The 20885-nt window shown below is 35.2% G+C and overlaps 1 protein-coding gene across 1 annotated transcript in view; it reads left to right on the top strand.

Moving 5' to 3' along the window:
- The window catches only part of LOC142858926 (vomeronasal type-2 receptor 116-like), a 35329-nt gene that overhangs the window by 8582 nt on the left and 5862 nt on the right, over positions 1-20885 (top strand). The window contains exons 2-6 of the mRNA XM_075988994.1: positions 5796-5804; positions 9860-10148; positions 10423-11235; positions 12601-12828; positions 19309-19432. Of these exons, the coding sequence (XP_075845109.1) occupies positions 5796-5804; positions 9860-10148; positions 10423-11235; positions 12601-12828; positions 19309-19432 (1463 nt within the window). The remainder of the gene's footprint in view (positions 1-5795; positions 5805-9859; positions 10149-10422; positions 11236-12600; positions 12829-19308; positions 19433-20885) is intronic.

The following is a 20885-nucleotide window of genomic DNA, read 5'->3' as shown; positions in this document are numbered from 1 at the left end:
TGGATAAGTGTTCCCCTTATTCCACATCCTCTCTAGCATAGGTTATTATTGGTATTTTTGATCTTAGCCATTCTGAAAAGTGTCAGATCGTATCTCAAGGTTGTTTTGATCTGCATTTCACTAATAGCTAAGGAAGTTGAACATTTCCTTAAGTGTCTTTTGGCTATCTAAAATTCTCCTGTTAAGAATTCTCTGTTGAGTTCAGTACCCCATTTTTTAATTGTGTTCTTTAGAATTTTAATGTCTAGTTTCTTACGTTCTTTATATAGTTTGGAGATCAGACCTTTGTCTGATGTGGTGTTGGTGAAGATCTTCTCCCATAGAGTAGGTTGCCTTTTTGTCTTGATGATTGTGTCCTTTGCTTTACAGAAGCTTCTCAGTTTCATGTGATCCCATTTATTCATGGTTGCTACTGAAGTTATACATAGAAAGTGGTCTCCTGTTTCCATGTATTACAGGTTACTTCCCACTTTTTCTACTATCAGGTTAAGTGTGGTTGGATTTATATTGAGGTCTTTATTCTATTTGGACTTGACTTTTGTGCATGGTGATAGACATGAATCTATTTTCATTCTTCTACAATTTGTTAAAGATGCCTTTTTTCTCCCATTGTATAGTTTTAAATTCTTTGTCAAAAATCAGGTGTTCATAGTTTTGTGGATTAATATCAGGGTCTTCGATTTGATTCCATTTGTCAACATCTCTGTTTTTATGCCAATACCAAGCTGCTTTCTTTACTGTGAGATTATAATAGAGTTTGATGTCAGGGATGTTAAAGCCGCCGGAATTTTCTGTATTATATAGGTTTGTTTTGACTATTTTGGGTTTTTTGTTTTTCCATATGAAGATGATTATTGTTTTTTCAAGGTCTGTGAAGAATTTTGTTGGGATTTTGATGAGAATTGCATTGAATATATATATATATATATATATATATATATATATATATTCAATATATATATTTGGTAGAATTGCCATTTTTATTATGTTGATCCTAGCAATCCAAGACCATTGAAGATTCTTCCATTTTTTGGTAGCCTCTTCAATTTCTTTCTTCAAAGTCTTAAAGTTCTTGTCAAATAGATCTTTCACTTCCTTGGTTATTGTTATCCCAAGATATTTTTACGTTATTTGTGGCTTTTGTGAAAGTCGATGTTTTTTTCTGATTTCCCTCTCTGCTTCTTTATCCTTTGTGTGTAGGACAGCTACTGATTTTTTTTGAGTTGATCTTGTATCCTGCTACATTACTGAAGGTAGGAGTTTTTGGTAGAGTTTTTGTGGTCACTTATGTGCACTATCATACCAGCGGCAAATAACAAAAGTTTGACTTTTTCCTTACCAAGTCGAATCCCCTTGACCTCTTTATGATGACTTACTGCTATTGCTAGAACTTGAACACTAAATGGAAGAGATATAGAGAGAGTGGACAGCCTTTTATTGTTCCTGCTTTTAGTGGAATCGCTTTGAGTTTCTCTCCATTTAATTTAATGTTAATTTAATTTTTAGCTGTTGGCTTGTTGTATATTGCTTTTAATATATTTGTGTATGATTCTTGTATCACTAATCTCTCCAAGACATTTATCCTAAAGGGGTGTTGAATTTGTCAAAAGCTTTTTCAGCTTCTAATGAAATGATCATATAGTTTTTTTCTGTTTATTTATATGATAGATTACATTGATAGATTTTTCATATGTTGAACCAGCCCTGCATCTCTGGGATGAAGCCTACTTGATCGTAATGGATTTTTTTTATGTGTTCTTGAATTCAGTTTGCCAGTATTTTATTGAGAATTTTTGCATCCATGTTCATGAGTGAGATTGGTCTGAAATCCTCTTTCTTGGTTAAATCTTTGTGTGGTTTTGGTATCAGGGAAAATATAGCTTCATAAAAAGTGTTTTGCAATGAAACTTTTGTTTCTATTATGTGGAATACTTTAAGGAGTATAGGTATTAGGTCTTCTTGGAAGTTCTGGAAGAATTCCACATTGAAACCATCTGATACTGATGTTTTTTTGGTTGGGAGGTTTTTGATGACAACTTCTATTTCCTCACAACTTAAAGGTCTATTTATATTGTTAACCTGGTCTTGAGTTAATTTTGGTATAAGATATTTATCTTTAAAAAATATCCATTTCTTTTACAGTTTACAATTTTGTGGCATATACACTTTTGTAGTAAGACCTAATGATTGTCTGAATTTTCTCAGTGTCTGTTATTATGTTCCACTTTTCATTTCTGATCTTGTTAATATGTGCGTTCTCTCTCTACCTTTTGATTAGTTTGGATAGGGGTTTGTCAATCTTGTTCATTTTCTCAAAGAACCAACTCTTTTTTTATTGATACTTTGGATTGTTTTCTGTGTTTCTATTTTGTTGATTTTAGCCCTCAGTTTGATTATTTCTAGTCTTCTACTCCTCCTGGTTGAGTCTGTTTCTTTTTTTTTTCTAGAGCTTTCAGTTTTGCTGTTAAGTCTCTAATGTGAGCTTCTCTGTTATGTTTTTTTTAATGTGGGCACTTAGTGCAATCACCTTTGCTCTTAGCACTACTCTTAAAGTGTCCCATAGGTTTGGCTATGTTGTGTCGTCAATTTTGTTTAATTCATGGAAGACTTTAGTTTCTTTCTTCCTTGACCCAGGGGTGGTTCAGTAGTTGACTGTTCAGTTTCCATGAGTTTGTATGCTTTCTGAGGTAGAATTGTTGATAAATTCTAACTTAACTCCATGTTGATCCAATAAGACACAGGTGGTTACTCCATTTTTCTTTTATTTTTGGCTGCTTGTTTTGTTACCGAGTATGTAAAGAATTTTAGAGAAGGTTCCATGAGATACTGAGAAGAAGGTATATTCTTTTTTTGTTTAGGTGGAATGTTTCATAGATGTCTGTTAAGTCCATTTGCTTCATTACATCTGTTAGTTCGCTTATTTCTCTGTTAAGTTTCTGTCTAGTTGTCTTGTCCATTGGTGAGAGGGGGATGATTAAACCTCCTATTATTAGTGTGTGGGGTTTGGTGTGTGATTTGAGTTCTAGTAATATTTGTTTTACCTATGTGGGTGCTTTTATATTAGGGATATAGATATTCAGGATTGAGACTTGTTCTTGATGAATTGTTCCTGTTATGAGTATAAAAGATCTTTCTCCATCTCTTCTGATTGATTTTAGTTTGAAATCAATTTTGAAAGGTATTAGGCTAGCCACACCAGCTTGTTTCTTAGGTCTGTTTGATTGGAAAATCTTTTCCTCACAATTTACTCTGAGATAGCATCTGTCTTTGGGGTTGAAGTGTGTTTCTTATAAACAGCAGAATGTTGGATCCTGTTTTCATATCCATTTTCCTAGCCTGTGCCTTTTTATAGGTGAATTGAGTCCATTGATATTGAGCGAAAATAATGACAAGTGGTTGTTAACTCTGGTTATTTTCTTTGTGGTAGTGCTTGTGTGTTTCACTTCTTTGTGTTGTGTTGAGGGTGGGTTGTCAGATGTCTGTGATATTGTGGGTATTGTTGGCTTCCTTTTGGTTGAAGTGTTCCTTCTAGTACTTTCTGTAAGGCTGGATTTCTGGATACATATTGTTTAAATCTGTTTTTGTCACAGAATGTCTTATTTTGTCCATCAATGGTGAAAGAAAGCTTTGCTGGGTATAGGAGTCTGGGCTTGCATCCGTGGTCTCCTAGTATCTGCAGAACATCTATCCAAGACTTTCTGGCTTTCATTGTTTCCATTGAGAAGTCAGGTGTAATTCTGGTAGGTTTACCTTTATATGTTACTTGACCTTTTTCTTTTGCAGCTCTAAATATTCTTTCTTTATTCTGAATGTTTCTTGTTTTGATTATTATATGGCAAGGGTATTTTTTTTGATCCAGTCTATTTGGTGTTTAGGGAGCTTCTTGTACCTTCATAAGAATATCCTTTTAGGTTGGGAAATTTTCTTCTATAATTTTCTTGAATATATTTTCTGGGCCTTTGAGCTGTAATTCTTTTCCTTTTCTACCCTTATTATTCTTAGGTTTGGTCTTTCCATAGTGTCCCAGATTTCCTGGATGTTTTGTGTTTAAAAGTTGTTGGATTTTTTGTTTTCTTTAATCAATAAGTCTATTTTCTCTATAGTATCTTCAGTGCCTGAGATTCTTTCTTCTATCTCTTGTGTTAGTTGGTTATACTTGTCTCTGTAGTTCCTGTTCATTTAGCCAGATTTTCCATTTCCAGACATCCTTTAGTTTGTGTTTTCTTTATTACATCCATTTCAGACTTCGAGTCTCGAACTCCTTCCTTTACCTGTTTGATTGCTTTTTCTTGGGTTTCTTGGATATCTTTGAGGGATTTATTAGTATTTTCTAACTTTTTGTTTGTCTTCTTTTCTATTTTTTGAGAGAGTTTTTCACTTCCTGTTTAAGGGTTTCCACCATTTTCATGGGGTTACTTTTAAGGTTGACTTATTTTACTTCTTCTGGGTTAGGATGCTCAAGTCTTCCTGTTGTGTCTGTCTGCTGTGTTCTGGTGGTAGCATGTTGCTTTTTAGGATGTTGGAGGAATTCTTGATTGCTGCCTACACATCTTATCTCTTCCTCTCCAGATTCCCCAGCATGGGAGCAGAGCCTCTTGATGGGTTCCAAGCACCTTACAGACAAAAAGGCAGGCTCTCCATATACCCCCAACATGGTAATAGGTTTTCTTACTGGGTTCCAAGTACCGAGAAGACAAAAAGGAGGGTTCTTTGGATTACCCTCAACATGCGAGCAGGGCCTCTTGCCTGGCTTCAAGGACATCTCTAAATCCCCCCAGCACAGAAGCAGGTTTTCTGACCCTAAATGACATTTTCTTTCACCACTGCTCTCACTTTGTCAATAAGTTTGGTTATATGTAGTATTCATATTTAATTATGTCTAAAAAGTCTTTAATTTCATTATTGTTACCTTGATTCCCTCATCGTTCATTTGAAAGTTGTTTGTTTTCAGTGTGAAAGTTTTCTGTTTTTCTCTTAAAGCTGATATTCAAGTTTAACCTCTGTTTATTTGATAGGGGGCAGAGGGTTATTTTACTTTTCTTGCATCATTTGAGATTTGCTATATGACCAAGTATGTGGTCAATTTTGGGGAAAATTCCATGAGATCCTAAAAAGATGAAATACTAGTTTGTGTTTGTATCCAGCATTCTGGAGATATTTGAGAGGTTCTTTTGTTATAATATCTGTTACTAGGAGTATTTCTTTGCCTTGCTTTGTTCGGATGACCTGTTTTTTGGAGAAAGTAGGATGGTGAAATATCTGAAAGACAGTGTGTCATGTAAGCTTTAGTTATATTTCTTTTACAAATATGAGTCCAGATGCATTAAACTATAGAAATTAAGAAGTAAATGTAATCTTTGGGTTGTATACTATAAAAAAAATGAAGTACCTGTACTATTAGAAGCAGCAAGCCACTTCCCGCTGCCTGGCTCCTGGCCTTCCAGCTAGCTTATATCCCGAAATAACAACACACAAATTGTATTTATTTAAACACTGCCTGGCCCATGAGTTCTAACCTCTTATTGGCTAACTCTCACATAATTTCTTTAACCCTTTCCTAATAATCTGTATTGCCTCTTGACTATGTGTTACCAGCATGAGTCTAACCAGCAGAACAGACATCATCAAGATGGATGCAGTCTAGAGATAGCCTATAGCCAACATGATAATTTAGTAGTGCTATTTTCTTTACAACTAATAAGTTTTACTTCTTTTTTTAATTATAAAGACAATGTGAGTTTGAAAATACATGCAAATATTTTAGCTCTAATAATGGAAACTTTTTGTTAAGATAGGATTCCCACGTCGTAATATGGGAGTCCCCTCTGTATGCTGTGATTACCATTAATGAATAAAAAAACTGCCTTGCCTGTTGATAGGTCCGAACTTAGGTAGGTGAGGAAAACTAAACAAAATGCTGGGAGGAAGAAGGTAGAGTTGGAGAGACACTGTGGCTCCACTGCCGCCAGAAACAGAGGTGCCCAGTACAAACAAGTGTCTTCTCCCAAATCCCATTTTCAGTGCAGGATTTTGAGAGCAAACTAAATACACGAATAGAGAAATGGTATAAGAATGCCACTTCCTAGTTTCTACTTGCTTCTAAGATAATCAACAAAAGACTTCTTTGCAACCACTACTAGGTTGTAAACTGAGCAAAAAAAAATGAATAAAAAGAAAATGAAAGATAAAGCAGAAAAAAATCAGTCAACAGATGTTCTTGATCTGTGAGAATAGAGGGTCATGGAGGGATATATTGCTAGATATTAAATATTCGGTTTGCCTTCTCATTATTCATGATTGTTTAAGAGGAAGAGTGATAGGTCTCATGTAGTGGACGAAAGGAATCACAAAGGTCTGCTGTTCTCTCTGGATTTTGTTGAGTATTTAAAAATCAGCATTTAACAAGAAAATGACCTGTGGTTGTTTGATGAGCTGGATAGTTTTGGAATATTAGAATATAGAAATTTTCAGGATATAGTTTGATTGTTAGTTCTCAAAAGAATGGAAGGACAAGATTTTGGTTAAAATGGCTTTAATGCCTTCAAGGAAGAGGAATGTCATTAAACTACCTGAATTTGTCTCATATGCATTCATCACATGAACTACAGACTTCAGATGCAGTACCTTGAAAAGTGTGTTGAAGATCTCTACATATTCCTTAATATATATATCCATCCACTTCACAGTTTCTATAGCATTATAGCAAGAGATGACTTATTAAATAAAACCCCATTCTATTTCAATTAGTATCATCCTATATGGGCCAAAGAAAATGGTCATAGAATATAATCAACTGATGGAATTCATCAATGTATATGTCCTAAAGCATGTGCTAGCATGTCCTAAAGCCTAACTGGCTGTCAACCTATAGAAGAATGAAAATATATTCGTAGCCATCACCATGCAAGTCCAAATGGATGAAAGACCTCAATATAAATCTGACCATACTAAACCTGATAGAAGAGAAAGTGGGAAGTAGAAACTTTGAAAATCAGGGTGGTGATTTCTCAGAAAACTAGGAAACACACTACCTTAGGACCCAGCAATACCACTCTTGACATTACACACAAGAGATGTCCAATCATACAACAAAAGCTTTTGTTCAACTACGTTCATAGCAGCATTATTTGTAATAGTAAGAACCTGGAGAAAACATAGATGCCCTCAATGGAAGAATGGATAAAGAATGCGTAGTACATCTATACATTAGAGTACTCTTCATTGGTAAAATAAAAAAAAGCAATGAAACTTGAATTTTGCATGAAAATGGATGGAAGTGGAAAACACTATCCTAAGTGAGATAACACAGACCCACAAATATGAATATGGTATGTACTCACTCATAAGTGGATTACAGCCATAAATAAAAAACATTGAGCCTATAGTTCATGATCCTAGAGAAGCTAAATTATAAGGTGAACAAAAGAAAATCATGTGTAGATCAACATGGAAATTGGAAACAGACAAGATTGCCAGGCAAATTGGGAACATGGAGGAGAAGGAGTAGAGGGAAAAGAGTGAGAGAGAGGGAAGAAGGAGAGGTTTGGGGAGAGCTAGTGTTAGTGGGATGGTTGAGATGGAGAAAGGATGTATAAGGGAGGGGAAGGAGATATCTTATTTGAGGGAGCCATTTTGGGGTTGGCAAAAGGCTTGGCTCTGGGGTGGTTTTCAGGAGTCCATGGGGATGACCACAGCTAGGACCCTGGGCAGTGGAGGCGAGGGTGCCTGAACTGGCCTTGTCCCATAGACTGATGAGTATCTTGAATGTCACCATAGAAACTTCATCTGGCAACAGATGGAGACAGAGACAGAGGCCAACATCAGAGCACTGGACTGAGCTCCCAAGGTCCAGTTGAAGAGTAGAAGAAGGGAGAATATAAGCAAGGAAGTCAGGACTATGAGGGCTTCACCCACTGAGACTGTGTACCTGATTTAATGGGAGCTCACAAAGTACAGTTGGACTAGGAATTAATGAGCATGGGATCAAACTGTTTTCTCTGAATGTGGTTGACAGTTGGGCAGACTGGGGTGCCAATGACAATGGCATTGGATTTGTATCTATTGCATGTACTGGCTTTTTAAGATCCTACTCTCTTTGGATGCATACCTTCCTCAGCCTGGATGTAGTGGTGAGGGCCTTGGACTTCCGCCAGGGCAGGGTGCCTTGCCCTCTTTTTGGACTGGAGAGGGTGGAAGGAGAAGGTGAAAGGTAGGAGGAGGGAAGAAAGTGGGAATGTTTTTTGTATTATTTTTAAAGTTAAAAAAATAAAAACAAACAAACAAAAAATGTTGTTAACAAACATAGAAATTTAGTCCACTGGGACACTCTAACTGTTCAATGGATTTATGTTTCTTAATGTTTGGGGAAAGAAATTAGTGTTTTGGCTTCACAAGATCTAGTCTCAGATTCCTGTTGTGATTACTCAATTTTCAATGACACTTTTTCTGTGTGATAATAAAAATATTCAAAGTTTATTTTTAATTTTAAAATGTATAGGTAAATACATAAAGACATCATAGCAGTACAATATCTAAGTGGGAAATAGATTCATTTTACTCTGAGTGAATTATTTAGCATGAAGAGGTATTATAAGAGGACATTGGGTGCCATTCTGTAACATTTGGGGCTTCTTGTTGGGGTTTCTGTCCTGGCAGGTCCCTCACACCCAGTAAGCCCCAAAGAAAATCACACAGAGAGTCTACATTAGATATAAACTGATTGGCCCATTAGCTCAGGCTTCTTGTTAGCTTTTATAACTTATATTAACCCATTATTCTTATCTCTGTTAACCACATGGCTTGGTACCTTTTTCAGTGGGGTAGTCACATCCCGCTTCTTCGGTGATCTGGGCTGGACTGCAGAAATAGCTTCCTTCTTCCTAGAATACTCCTGTTCTCTCCGACCCTCCTCGACTTCCTGTCTGGTTTTCCTGCCTATACTTCCTGCCTGGCTATCTGCCAATCAGTGTTTATTTAGAACATGATTGACAGAATACAGACAATTCTCCCGCACCAAGGAATAATTGATGTTTATCAGTCAGATGATATGAAATGACTAGGAAGAGACAGAAGTTAAAGCTCTTCCCAAAAATATAAACACAAATTGGTATTATTCACTTTCAACATTGTTGTTACCCAATTTTATTACCAAAAATGCCTCATAAACATTTTCCTCACATTTTATACTTAATCATGTTCTGTTTTACAAAGATGTTAACTGGCATATACAAATTTATGTAGGATACTATTGTTGTGTTACTGTAACTGGAAAGGTAGTAAAAGAAGTTTGTTAGTATAAAAAATATATTCGTCAGATATATCCAGTGTGAATATATGACATTCTTTGTAAACATTAAACAGGTGAAGAGTACTTACAAGGTAGTACATGGCCTTAATTTCTGCACCAAGAACCTGGAGCTGGCATGCTGGCGTATCTCTGTACATTTGAGGACAGTCTCATCTGTAGAAATTATGATAAACTTATTGGTTCACATGTCTCTTTAATTTTTCACATTGCTCTGTGATTTAAAAATAAATACATGAATAGGTATATTGATTAGTTAAAACTTTTGCCATTGTCTTTTTCTTTAGAGTAAGCACTCAAAAACCAGAAGTTGAAAACAAACTCATTGAAAGATGCTGATTGCTCATCTTTTTTATAGAAGATGAACTCTGATTAACTTTTAAAGCTTATTACAAGCTTCCAGCTACTTATATTATTCCAATCTCAAAGCATAGGCCATCGTTTCAGCATTGGCAGTGGTTGGGAATACACTACACCTCAGAATAGTACATCTACTGACTACACAGGATCATCTGTAGATCTTTGTACATATTAATAACCATATTTATTTTACAGAACATATAAAAACATCCAGTTTGCACTGGCCTTAGCTTTTGCCACGGATGAAGTCAACAGGAACCCTGATCTTTTGCCAAATTCATCATTTGTATTTGGATGCCCCCAAGGTGATTGTGCATTTGATATTAATTTTTTTACTCACTTGAAATTTTCTGAAGAAATGCATCATTTACCCCCTAATTATATCTGCAATAAACAGACTATGTGTGAAATGGTGCTTACAGGACCAAATTTGGCAATATCTGTGATGATTGGGACCATGTTTAACCTCTTCATACCTCAACAGGTGGGATTTTGTGATGTGTTTGCCACAAATTCTCATTCTCCCGTTATAAGTCCTAGATGCTAAGTAGATTGTGAGGAGGATAGTACCTTCAAATTTGTGTTAAACTGTGTAGTTCATGGTTATTATTCAGGCTTGATGGGGCTTCATTTCCTGTTTTGAAATTGAGATGAGGGAAAAAGTAACATATAAGTTGTTTTTAAGGAACTCTTGACCAAAAGTGTGTTTACAAGTTCTTCTGAGTGTGTGCCACCTCATGCTGCTTCCTGTGTTGTAGTTCCTTCAGATTACCTACGGACCTTTCCATCCCGTCCTGAGCAATCATGAACAGTTTCCCTCTCTGTATCAGATGGCTGCCAAGGACACATCTTTAGCTCTGGCCATGATCTCTTTGATGCTTAACTTCAACTGGAACTGGATTGGCCTGGTCATCTCAGACAATGATCAGGGTACTCAATTTCTCACACAATTAAGAGGAGAGATGGAAAAAATTACAGTCTGCTTCGCCTTTGTGAGTGTGATCCCAGTCAAGATGGATTTGTTCTTGCAAAGAGCTGAAGTGTATTATAACCAAATAGTGACATCATCCACAAATGTAGTTATCATTTATGGTGACCCAGACAGTATCCTAGCTGTGGGCGTTAGAAGATGGGAATCTCTAGGTTTACAGAGAATATGGGTCACCACCTCACAGTGGGATGGTACTACAAGTAAGCATGACTACCCATTTAATTCATTCAATTGGAAAATAACTTTTGCACACAAGCATTCTGAGATTTCTAGCTTTAAAACTTTTGTACAGACAATGAACCCTCTCAAATACACTGATGAATTCCTGGCTAAGCTGGAGTGGATGAGCATGAACTGCAAAGTCTCAACTTCTATGTTTAAGACCCTAAAAAATTGTTTGTCCAATGCCTCATTGCAATTGCTAAAAGCACAGACCTTTGGCATGGCCTTTAGTGAAGAGAATTATGACATATATAATGTAGTGTATAGTGTGGCCCATGCCTTCCATGAAATGATTCTACACCATGTATATAATCAACCAATGGATAATGGAAAAAGATACTTTAATCCATGCTTCAAGGTAGTGTTTCATCTTTTAGATGAAATTTGATATAATCAAATCAAAGTCTTTAAGTGTCTGTCAAATATCCCAATTTACTAAATTAGGGAATATTTCATAAAATAGAAACATTTCTGGAATTTTTTCAGAAGCAATGTAAATCTAGAATCTGGTATAAATCTTATTGCAAAAGCAATGGTGTGGAAGATACAATTTGTAAAGGAAGATTACTGATTTTGTTACAGAGTACCTGACTATAACCACAACTATTCTAAAATTGCAAGCCTAAGTCCTTTCTCCTTAATTCTCTTACTCATGAGAAAATTACTCCTTGTGAATTTATTGTCAAATATGTGATAATCAGCTTCTGAGATCATGTTCCACAAGTGTTCAAAACTGATTCTGCTCACACTGTAGGCTCTAGGGACATTATTTCACATCCTGAGTGAAAGCAATTACACAGTAAACAGTGTCATTTTTCACTTAAGGAAATAGATTTGCATCCATATGTATGCATGCATGGTTCTTCTTGTATACGGTAGTATGATTGTGTGTCTTGTTTAACTCTCTTTGTATCAGTATATATGTATATATATATATATATATTTGTTTCTGTATATCTACATATCTATCTGTATGTGGAACTGAACATAAATTTGTCTTATATCAACGTCTTTTTGCATAGGAGTTTGTTTCTGTAAATATTTTTCTGTGTATTTTTTCAGTGCATGTGTTTATATGTGTTGATCTCACTGTTGTATACTGCTTACACATATGTATATTTTTATTTCTGTGTGCCTGTCTGCTTGCCTCTCAGAATCTTTCTTTGTATTTGAGCAGAAATCTAACTATATCAATATCTCTCTGTGTAGGTGTTTTTGTCTGTAACTGTCCCCATGTGTGTAATGTAAATTATTGTGTGCATGTATTTGTGGGCCTGTTTATGTGTTTTGTAGTTTTCTGTTTTTGTGTGTCTGTTTTTGTACATATATCTCACTGTATTTAGCTTTGTTTTCATGTGTGAGTGTTGGCATTTATGAGTATATCTGTATAAAATGTAAGTAGCTGCATTATGTATGTCTGAATGGAAGTGAACTTCTATCGCTTTCTCTGTCTGTCTCTATCTCTTTCATGCTGTGTGTGTGTGTACATGTGTTTTCATGTTAGTGTTTGGTATTTGCATGTAAGTATGTGTTTCTGTTTGGGAGGTTTTTTTCTGAAAGAACTTAAATTCTAGAAACATTATGATAGTATTAATAGTCCACTGGATTCATGGTTAGTGCACCCCTGGACATCTTCAATATTAATGCCATTAAGATGAAATAAAATGCATTTTATGAATTCAAAGAAGGGCACACACACTATAGAATGGTGTGTCTCTTTCAGCTGCACTTCTTTCTGAGGAAAACACGCTTCACTAATCCACTTGGAGACAGAGTGATTATGAACCAGAAAGACAAACTTCAGGAAGAGTATAGCATTTTTCATATTTGGAATTTCCCATACGGTCTTGGACTAAAGGTGAAAATAGGAGAGTTTAGCTCATATTTTCCATATGGACAACAGCTGCATTTATATGAAGACATGATAGAGCATGCAACAGGAAGTAGACAGGTGGGTCTGATTGAACTGTATTCTTTTGCAATACACAGCAGTAACGTGCACAATGGGATAGATTTGTGCTGTCTTGTAACAAACTACAAATAAATAATCACATTACAGAACATTTTCTCACCTCCTATTTTAGGTTTCTACATTTCTCTTTTTGAGACATTTTATTAATACTTTGAGGAGTTCAGATATGCATACAATGAATTTTTATCATTCCAGAATTTCTTCTTCGTTTTTAATATACAATGTATAATGTATGCATTGTACTCCTATGCTATACTGTGTCCAGTAAGAGAGCCACTTATCTTGGTACTATTCTGATAGCTAGACCGTTATTGTCCTCATTTTTGCAGAACAATGGACACAGGTGTGAAAGATTGAGGTTAAATCTAATGGAAGAGAGAAGTAAACACATACAAATCATTAATTTTTATTAGATAATTTTTATTTAATCTCTTTACCAACAGTTCCTAAATTGCCAACATCTTGAAAAACATATTAACGCAATATATTCATAATCCAATGAATTTTAATTTTATTCATTTTTCTTTCTTTTTGGTTAAAATTGACATGGGTGCTTTGTTTGTGTATATGTCTCTGCAACACTGCTATGTGTGGTGACAATGGATGCAGAGCTGTTAGAGTAATTGCTATCTAGAAGAACATTGCTTGATACTGTAAATATTTTCACATTTCACTCAAACCAAAGACTGTGTGTCTAGTTACCTTATCTGTGTGGGGAGGAAGTATTAGTAATAAAAGAAATTACTTTGGACATTTATAAATGATGAATTACATATGGGTCTAAAGTAAGCTATAAGTGTGAATTCTGCTGTGAATGATTTTCAGTATCATGTGGCTTGAAATTTAAAGGAGTTAATTTCAAGAAACTTGTCGAGCTAATTTTGAAATTAAATTAGATATACCAACAGTATAAAATGTTCAAGAAATATTCTTTCATACAGTGATGTAGGGAGTTACTGTCAGGGGAAAAAAACATACAAACTGAAGTATAGCCACTGACCAACACATCCATTCAGGGAGCAGCAAGAATTTTTCAAGTATGCTCTTTCCAAGCCAAATTGAGCATTGCAAAAATATCCACTGGAGAATACAGAAGATTATAAACCCTGCAACCAGTGCTCATCTCCAATATAGGCAACTTTCATGCAAAAACAAATGAACAAAATATAAGTCTTCAAGCCAACACAACTACAAATATTATAGTCATAGGATAAAAAAGAGTATGTTCAAAGACATACTAGAAAAATTCAAAGAATGTTAATAACAAAATCCGAGGACAGCAAACAGGACACAAATCACTTTTATCAGAAGGCAATGAAACCATAAAATATTGCTTACCGTAAAGAACTGAGTGAGCATGTGACAGATACTTTCAAATGGTATAAAATGATAAAAAATTCAAACTAAAACATGTAAAGGAAACAAAAAAGCAATTGTATAAATATCTCAAAAAATTTCTCAGAAGGGAAAACTTCAAGTTGATAACAGGATGGCTGTGTTCAAAGACAAGCAGACGAATTAGAAAACTGAAACTATGACAGTTATAAGTAAGGACAATTGAAATATATATCAGACAAAGGGGATGAGATTCAATAATCAAAGTTACAAAAACTGGACAGAAGATAAGAAGAAAAAGGACTGATGAAGTCTTAAGCAATATGTTCAATTAAATGTAGTAGTAATTTCCACAAATGCATTGAGATATGTGGCCATCTGGAGACTGGAAGAATTTAAATACTAAACACATAATATTAGAGAGAAAAGCTTCCTATGAAGTATTTTACTTTAAATTTGCATTATCTTGGTAAAAAAATGAAAGTTGAAGGCAGCATGTGAAAAAACCTATTCGTAGAAAGACCCCTTATATACAGAAGGTTCCTTCATGATTTCACTTAAAAGGGCAGAGTACCAGTCATGCAATTAAAGGAGTTAGAGATATATGTGCACAATCTTGTTACTTTACCCAACAAATATATCCTTTATAAACAAAAGAGGCTGTGAGGGCACTTCAAGATTATAATTTTGATGGCATCTGGAATTTATTAGAACCCAAAAATGGAGAGCACACTTGTGAGTTATTTTTGCTTAACTTGAAGCAAGAAGATACACTTGAGACCCAGATCTTTGAGCTAGAAAGACATGCCTTACATTAGGTTGTGGTAATATATGTCTTTAATCCCAGAATTCAGAGGGCAGAGGAAGGTGGATCTTTTGGTTAGAGGGAACCTCTTCTACATAGCAAGTTCTAAGACAACCAGGGATAGAAAGAGAAATTTGACTCTAAAATAAAACCAAAAAAATTAAAGAAAGAGAGAGAGAGAGAAGGTGGAAGGAAGAAAGGAAGGAAGGAAGGAAGGAAGGAAGGAAGGAAGGAAGGAAGGAAGGAAGAAAGGAAGTCATGCCTTTACATCGCATCTTCTAATCTAATTTGGGGAAAAAGCATTAATTTTCTAAATCTTAAATTAGGAAGACAAACTTTAAGCATTTAGTTCATTTGATTTGGAAAATCTTCCTATAATCTGTGCTACACCCTGTGCTGGACGGGCATTTAGACAATTTGATCTTGAAAATTCCCTACAGTATGTGCTACACACTTTGCTGGATACCTCTACAAGAGCAAAGAGAAAGAAACTTGTACTCTGTCTGCTGGCTCTCACCTTGCTAGAAAGTCTATTCCTTCATTGGAATTATAATGAACCAACATGCTTGGGATTCAAGTGTTTACTGAAGATTGAGATATCATGAACTGAGTAAGATCTTTATTCTTAGCCATTTTTTACCTAGCAATTGTTGGATTAGCTAGGCCACAACCAAATAACATCATATTTATAGAGTCAGAGAAACAGAGAGAGAGGCAGGATAATACTTTAAATTTTATTTCTTTAGGAAACCATAACTAATACAGAAATGGATGAATATTCATTGATGCATATAATTTATAGGAATTTATGACCACAATAGAAGACACTTGAAGTACTCCTACAAACTGAAAAATAAGATGAATATGTGGTCCAGCAAGACATTGACAGCATTGAACAAAAGACAGAACAACAACCATTAGAAAAGTATTATATATAGCTATAAAAATTTTAAAAAAATAGAAAATTATTCTCAAAACTAAATATTAATTTTCATATTCTTTTATCATTATACACAAACAAAGATTTTGGTTTGTAAAACCTACATGTATTTGTGCTTCCAAAAACAAGCCCCAGTTACCAACAGAAAAAGATCCTTTCTATAAATATGGAGGAAAGGAATCTTATGGAAATGAGACATAATAAAGAACATCAGACAGTACACATTTTCATGGCTTGAATGGAAAATTCTCAATTAAACATTGAGTACTATAAGTCAACAACAAAATAGGAGGATCTGTCCCTGTGACAGACATGACTTTATTCCAAGATTACAAAGATTGGTCGACATATGCAAATCAGTTAAGTAAATGTAGCCCAGAAATAGTCGCAAGCAGAGGCCTACATGATTATTCAAATATGTGCAGAAATGGCTCTTAATAAAATTTAGCATTCATTGAGAGTTAAAATTTAAACCAAACACAATTCTTTTTGTTTGTTTTTGTTTTATTTGTATTTATTTATTTATTTATTAAAAATTTCCATCTCTTCCCATATTCGCATTTCCCTCCTACTTCCCCAATCCCCCTCCCCCTTCCTATCCAGGGCTAAGAGAAGTCAGTGTGCCCTGCCCTATGGGAAGTCCTCACAATCAAAGAACCCATCTTGACTTAAAAAGAGTTAAAACATTATTTACTCAATGTTTTAGGGTCTGATCATATTAAAAAGTTTTCTATGACAATCATATTGACAACATTGTACTACAGGAAAATAAACTCAAAGAATTTCCAATGAAATCCTAAGTGAGGTCATTTGTATGTGTTGGTGAGTATGCTTAATCAAAACTCTTGGGTGGCAGAGGATGAAAAAACCCCTACTGTTTATGGCCAGTCTGGACTGCTTAGCAAGTCCTAGTGACTAGGGTTGCATAAAAAGACCTTGGCTCAAATAAACAAACAGTGATTGGACAAGGATGAGTATTTTCTCCACTCTTCTTGAAATAGGTCCTTAATACCTTAGCAAAAAAAAAAGAAATAGTAAAAAATAAAGAAAGAAAAGAAGAGAAGAAATAAAAGCACTGATAGCTTACATATTTAATCCCAGTATTCAGAAGGCAGGAGACTGAGATTTCTGTGTGATCTAAGTACACATACTCTAAATAAGGAGTTGAAGTCTACCAATACTACAATTTGAGTCTCTGTTTCAAGAAAACCACAAGAAAAAAAATGGTTTGTATTTAATCATCTTGTGGAGAACATGAAAAAACCAATGTAGAGGAGACACTGTGATGATGACACATAACTCAGTTCTGAACAGTGGATGCAGAGTGAGCACACAACAATAGCAGATGTCTAAAAGAGTGTATAGAAACCAATCAAGAGCTTTTTCTTTATACAAAGTTCCTTTAATTTAAATTTTAAGAAACACTTCAGTGTAAGTTTTACAAAATCAAACTTTTATATTTTATTATATTTTATGTGAATAGATGTGGTTTATATTTTTATTGATTTTTATTTTTCTCTACTTCACTCCCTGCTTTTCCCCTCCCCTTCAATCCTCCCACAAGCATTATTTCTGAATTTACTCAGGAGATTTTGCCGTTTTCTACTTACCATGTAGATTAGATCTATGTATGTTTTTTTTTGTCTGTTCTGTGTTGTCAAATTTACTCAGGATATGTCTCTCTTAGTGTCCTCTTTGTTGTCTAAGTTCTCTGTGATTGTGATTTGCAAGCTGGTTTTCTTTGATTTATGTTTAAAAACCACTTATGTGAGACTACATGTGATAATTGTTTTTCTGTGTCTGGGTTAACTCACTCAAAGTTATGTTTTCAAGCTCCATCCATTTTCCTGCAAAATTCAAGATGTCATCATTTTTTTCTGCTGTGTAATATTACATTCTGTAAATGTACCGTATTTTCCTTATCCATTCTTCAGCTGAGGAGCATTTCGGTGTTCTCCAGGTTCTGGTATTACAAACAATGCTGCTATAAACATGGTTGAGCACATGTCCTTGTGGCACAATTGAGTGTCCTTTGGATATATATCCAAAAGTGATATTACTGGGTTTTGAGAAATGTTGTTTCCTAATTTTCTGAGAAATGAACAAACTGCCATTCCAAGTGTCTGTACCAACTTGCATACCCCCAATCAATGCAAACGTATTCCCTTTACCCCACAACCTTTACAGCATACATGGATCAAGACCTCAACATAAAGCTAGCCACAGCAAAACGTATAGAAGAGAAAGTAGACGTAAATTTAAATGTATTTGCACAGGGGACCACTTCCTAAATATAATCCTAACAGCACAGAAACTGAGAGAAACAATTAAAATGGGAGCTCTTGAAACTGTAAAACTTCGGTAAAGCAAATGACAAGGCCAACAAGACAAAATGACAGCCTACAGAATGGGAAAAGATCTTCACTGATATCACATCATACAGAGTTCTGATCTCCAAAATATACTAGAAATTCATGAAATTTGTCTTCAAAAGAACAGATAATCCAAATCAAACTTTTATTCAGATTCCCCAAATATTTGCAGGCTTTGTAAAGCATTTAAACCTCTGGAAACACCATTTCTACCTGCTACATACATATCAATTATGCCCTTACTCTGCCTATTTAGCTGTTTTTTCTTTATAATATGTCATTCTTTCTAATGATGTTTTTGTAGTTCCTTTGTGTTATCTGACATTTAAAGAGATATTCCACCTATTTCAGACATTCTTTCAGCTTAGCCTTCTGTGATGTTGCTGTGATTAAATACTGACCCAATTCATATGGAGGAGGAGTTTTGATTGGGATCATAAATTACAGCAAAGGGGGAGGAGGCAAAAAAAAAGAAATAACAAGGCAGGCAGGCATATGGAGACAACAATTCATCGTAGATTCTGAAGGAAAATAGCTTAATGGCTTTCTCTGAATTCTCACACAGCCCTGACTAGAAACAGCACCGCCCTAAGTGGGCAGGGCAGTCCTACATCAATTGCCCATTCAAAAAATGATTAAATGATTTGACAGTAGGCTAATTTGATGGAGAGAAATATTTTAGTTATGGTTCCCTCTAACTTATTATGTACGTTATGTCAAGGTGATGAAAATTAAATAGAAAAACCACTTTGTAAGCTCTATAGTATTTGTCCATATCAACTAACCCATTCTTTCTCCTAAATTTCTAGATTTGGGAAGCTACTCAAATTTACATCAGTTTGTGTCCATACATTTGTATGCCTGGTATTATAAAATATATTAAGTTTAATCTGATCACTCCTTTGATGTTTATAAAATTGACTTATCGGTATATCAACATAATAATAAAATATATTCATAGGAGTAGCTAAAATTCTTGACACCAGCTTGTGTCTGATTCTTCACAGATGCCGCCCTCTGTGTGCAGTTCGGATTGTGGTCCTGGATTCAGAAAGTTCTCACAGGAGGGAATGGCAGACTGCTGTTTTGTTTGCAGTCCCTGCAGACAAAATGAAATTTCTAATGAGACAAGTAAGTTTTGTTATTAAGATGAATCCTTCACACCACATAGTTCATCTCCTCTCAGTTATACTGGGATTATCTAATGGTCCAAAAGTCAACTGAAGAAATGAAATATATTACATTCCTATCTTAGTTTTTATAGAACTATGATTATTAACAAGGCCACTTTAAGTAAATTGTCATACCATTGAAGTGGCATTGCAATTGTATTTTAATACATAAAAACTGCCTGCATATCTGAGAGTAAAACAGTCCCATTGGTAAGCCTTACAGACTTCAATGTGATAACATACACCTTTAAACCCAGTAGCCACAATACCATGCACATTTAATCCCAGGAACTACCCTAGGCTGATATGGAATTCGGTTGCTGCATACCTTTAAGCCCAGTGGTACATGCCTTTAGTCCCAGCCCTAGAGAGGAATATGTGACAGATCTCAGACACAGTCTCTTTTTGAGATTCCGAGAGGCAGGATAGCCATTTCAAACTGAGGATAAGTAAGAGTTTGTGGCTCTTTTGCTTTTTAGATCATCAGGTTGAACCCTAGTTGCTGACCCTGAATATTTATTAATCATGCTTCATTTGGTACCCAACCTTTTGTGATACAAATTCAAGAAAATGGTATTTGTTTGAGGCTTTTTATCCACCGGCCAAGCCACAGATGGGATTGGAATTCTAGTTCTAGGAGCTGGAATAAAAACTAGCCACCTGGTTCTGTAGATAAACTAAGGCTCCCAGCTCCCATCTTCCCTGTCTTAGCTTCCATGTAAAGATCCAAAATACACAGAGAATCTGGATACTGTATGCTAATGTGGTGTCTTTGAATTGTTTGACTTCTGGGAAAGAAACAAGGGCTGCTAAAAGATATTTGTTTATTAGTGCTGCTGGATTGATGTAACCTATATATTTTGAAAATGCTTTTACTTCAAAATTTAAATCAAAAGATATGTTGCTTTGGTAAAGAGATTTTACTTTTGTTTCCAAAGGAAGTAAGAGGCTGTGGATTCTGGGTCAAGAAAGATAAGGTTTCATTGGCCAAGGCTCCCTGAAAAATCTCCAGTGAGAATGGATGACCCAGATGATCCAATAATTTAGAGTACGTTTGTTACATTTTCTTCTGAGTTCTGCATTCAGAACAGCTTTAAGACTACTGACTGAAATGATCCAGCCTTAAACAATACTCCAATAAGGACTTGACTATAATTATAAATTTTCTTTGTGTCACCAACACATATCAGCACCCACAATCAGCAGGATATAGCCTAGATAACTATGCACTCATCCCCCCTCATTGAATTATGGATATGTTTTGCTTGAAATGTTCATTACTAGTTGTTATGGCTTATATTCACGAAAAAGGGCTAAGCAAAGAAATTAGATGCAAGATTTATGTTTTGAAAAAAAAGTCATGCTGTGGTGATGCATAATTTTAATCACAGCACTTGGGAGGCAGAAGCAGG

The sequence above is a fragment of the Microtus pennsylvanicus genome, chromosome 1 (assembly GCF_037038515.1).
Source record: "Microtus pennsylvanicus isolate mMicPen1 chromosome 1, mMicPen1.hap1, whole genome shotgun sequence".
Classification (NCBI taxonomy): domain Eukaryota; kingdom Metazoa; phylum Chordata; class Mammalia; order Rodentia; family Cricetidae; genus Microtus; species Microtus pennsylvanicus.
This window is presented reverse-complemented; position numbering and strand designations above follow the sequence as displayed.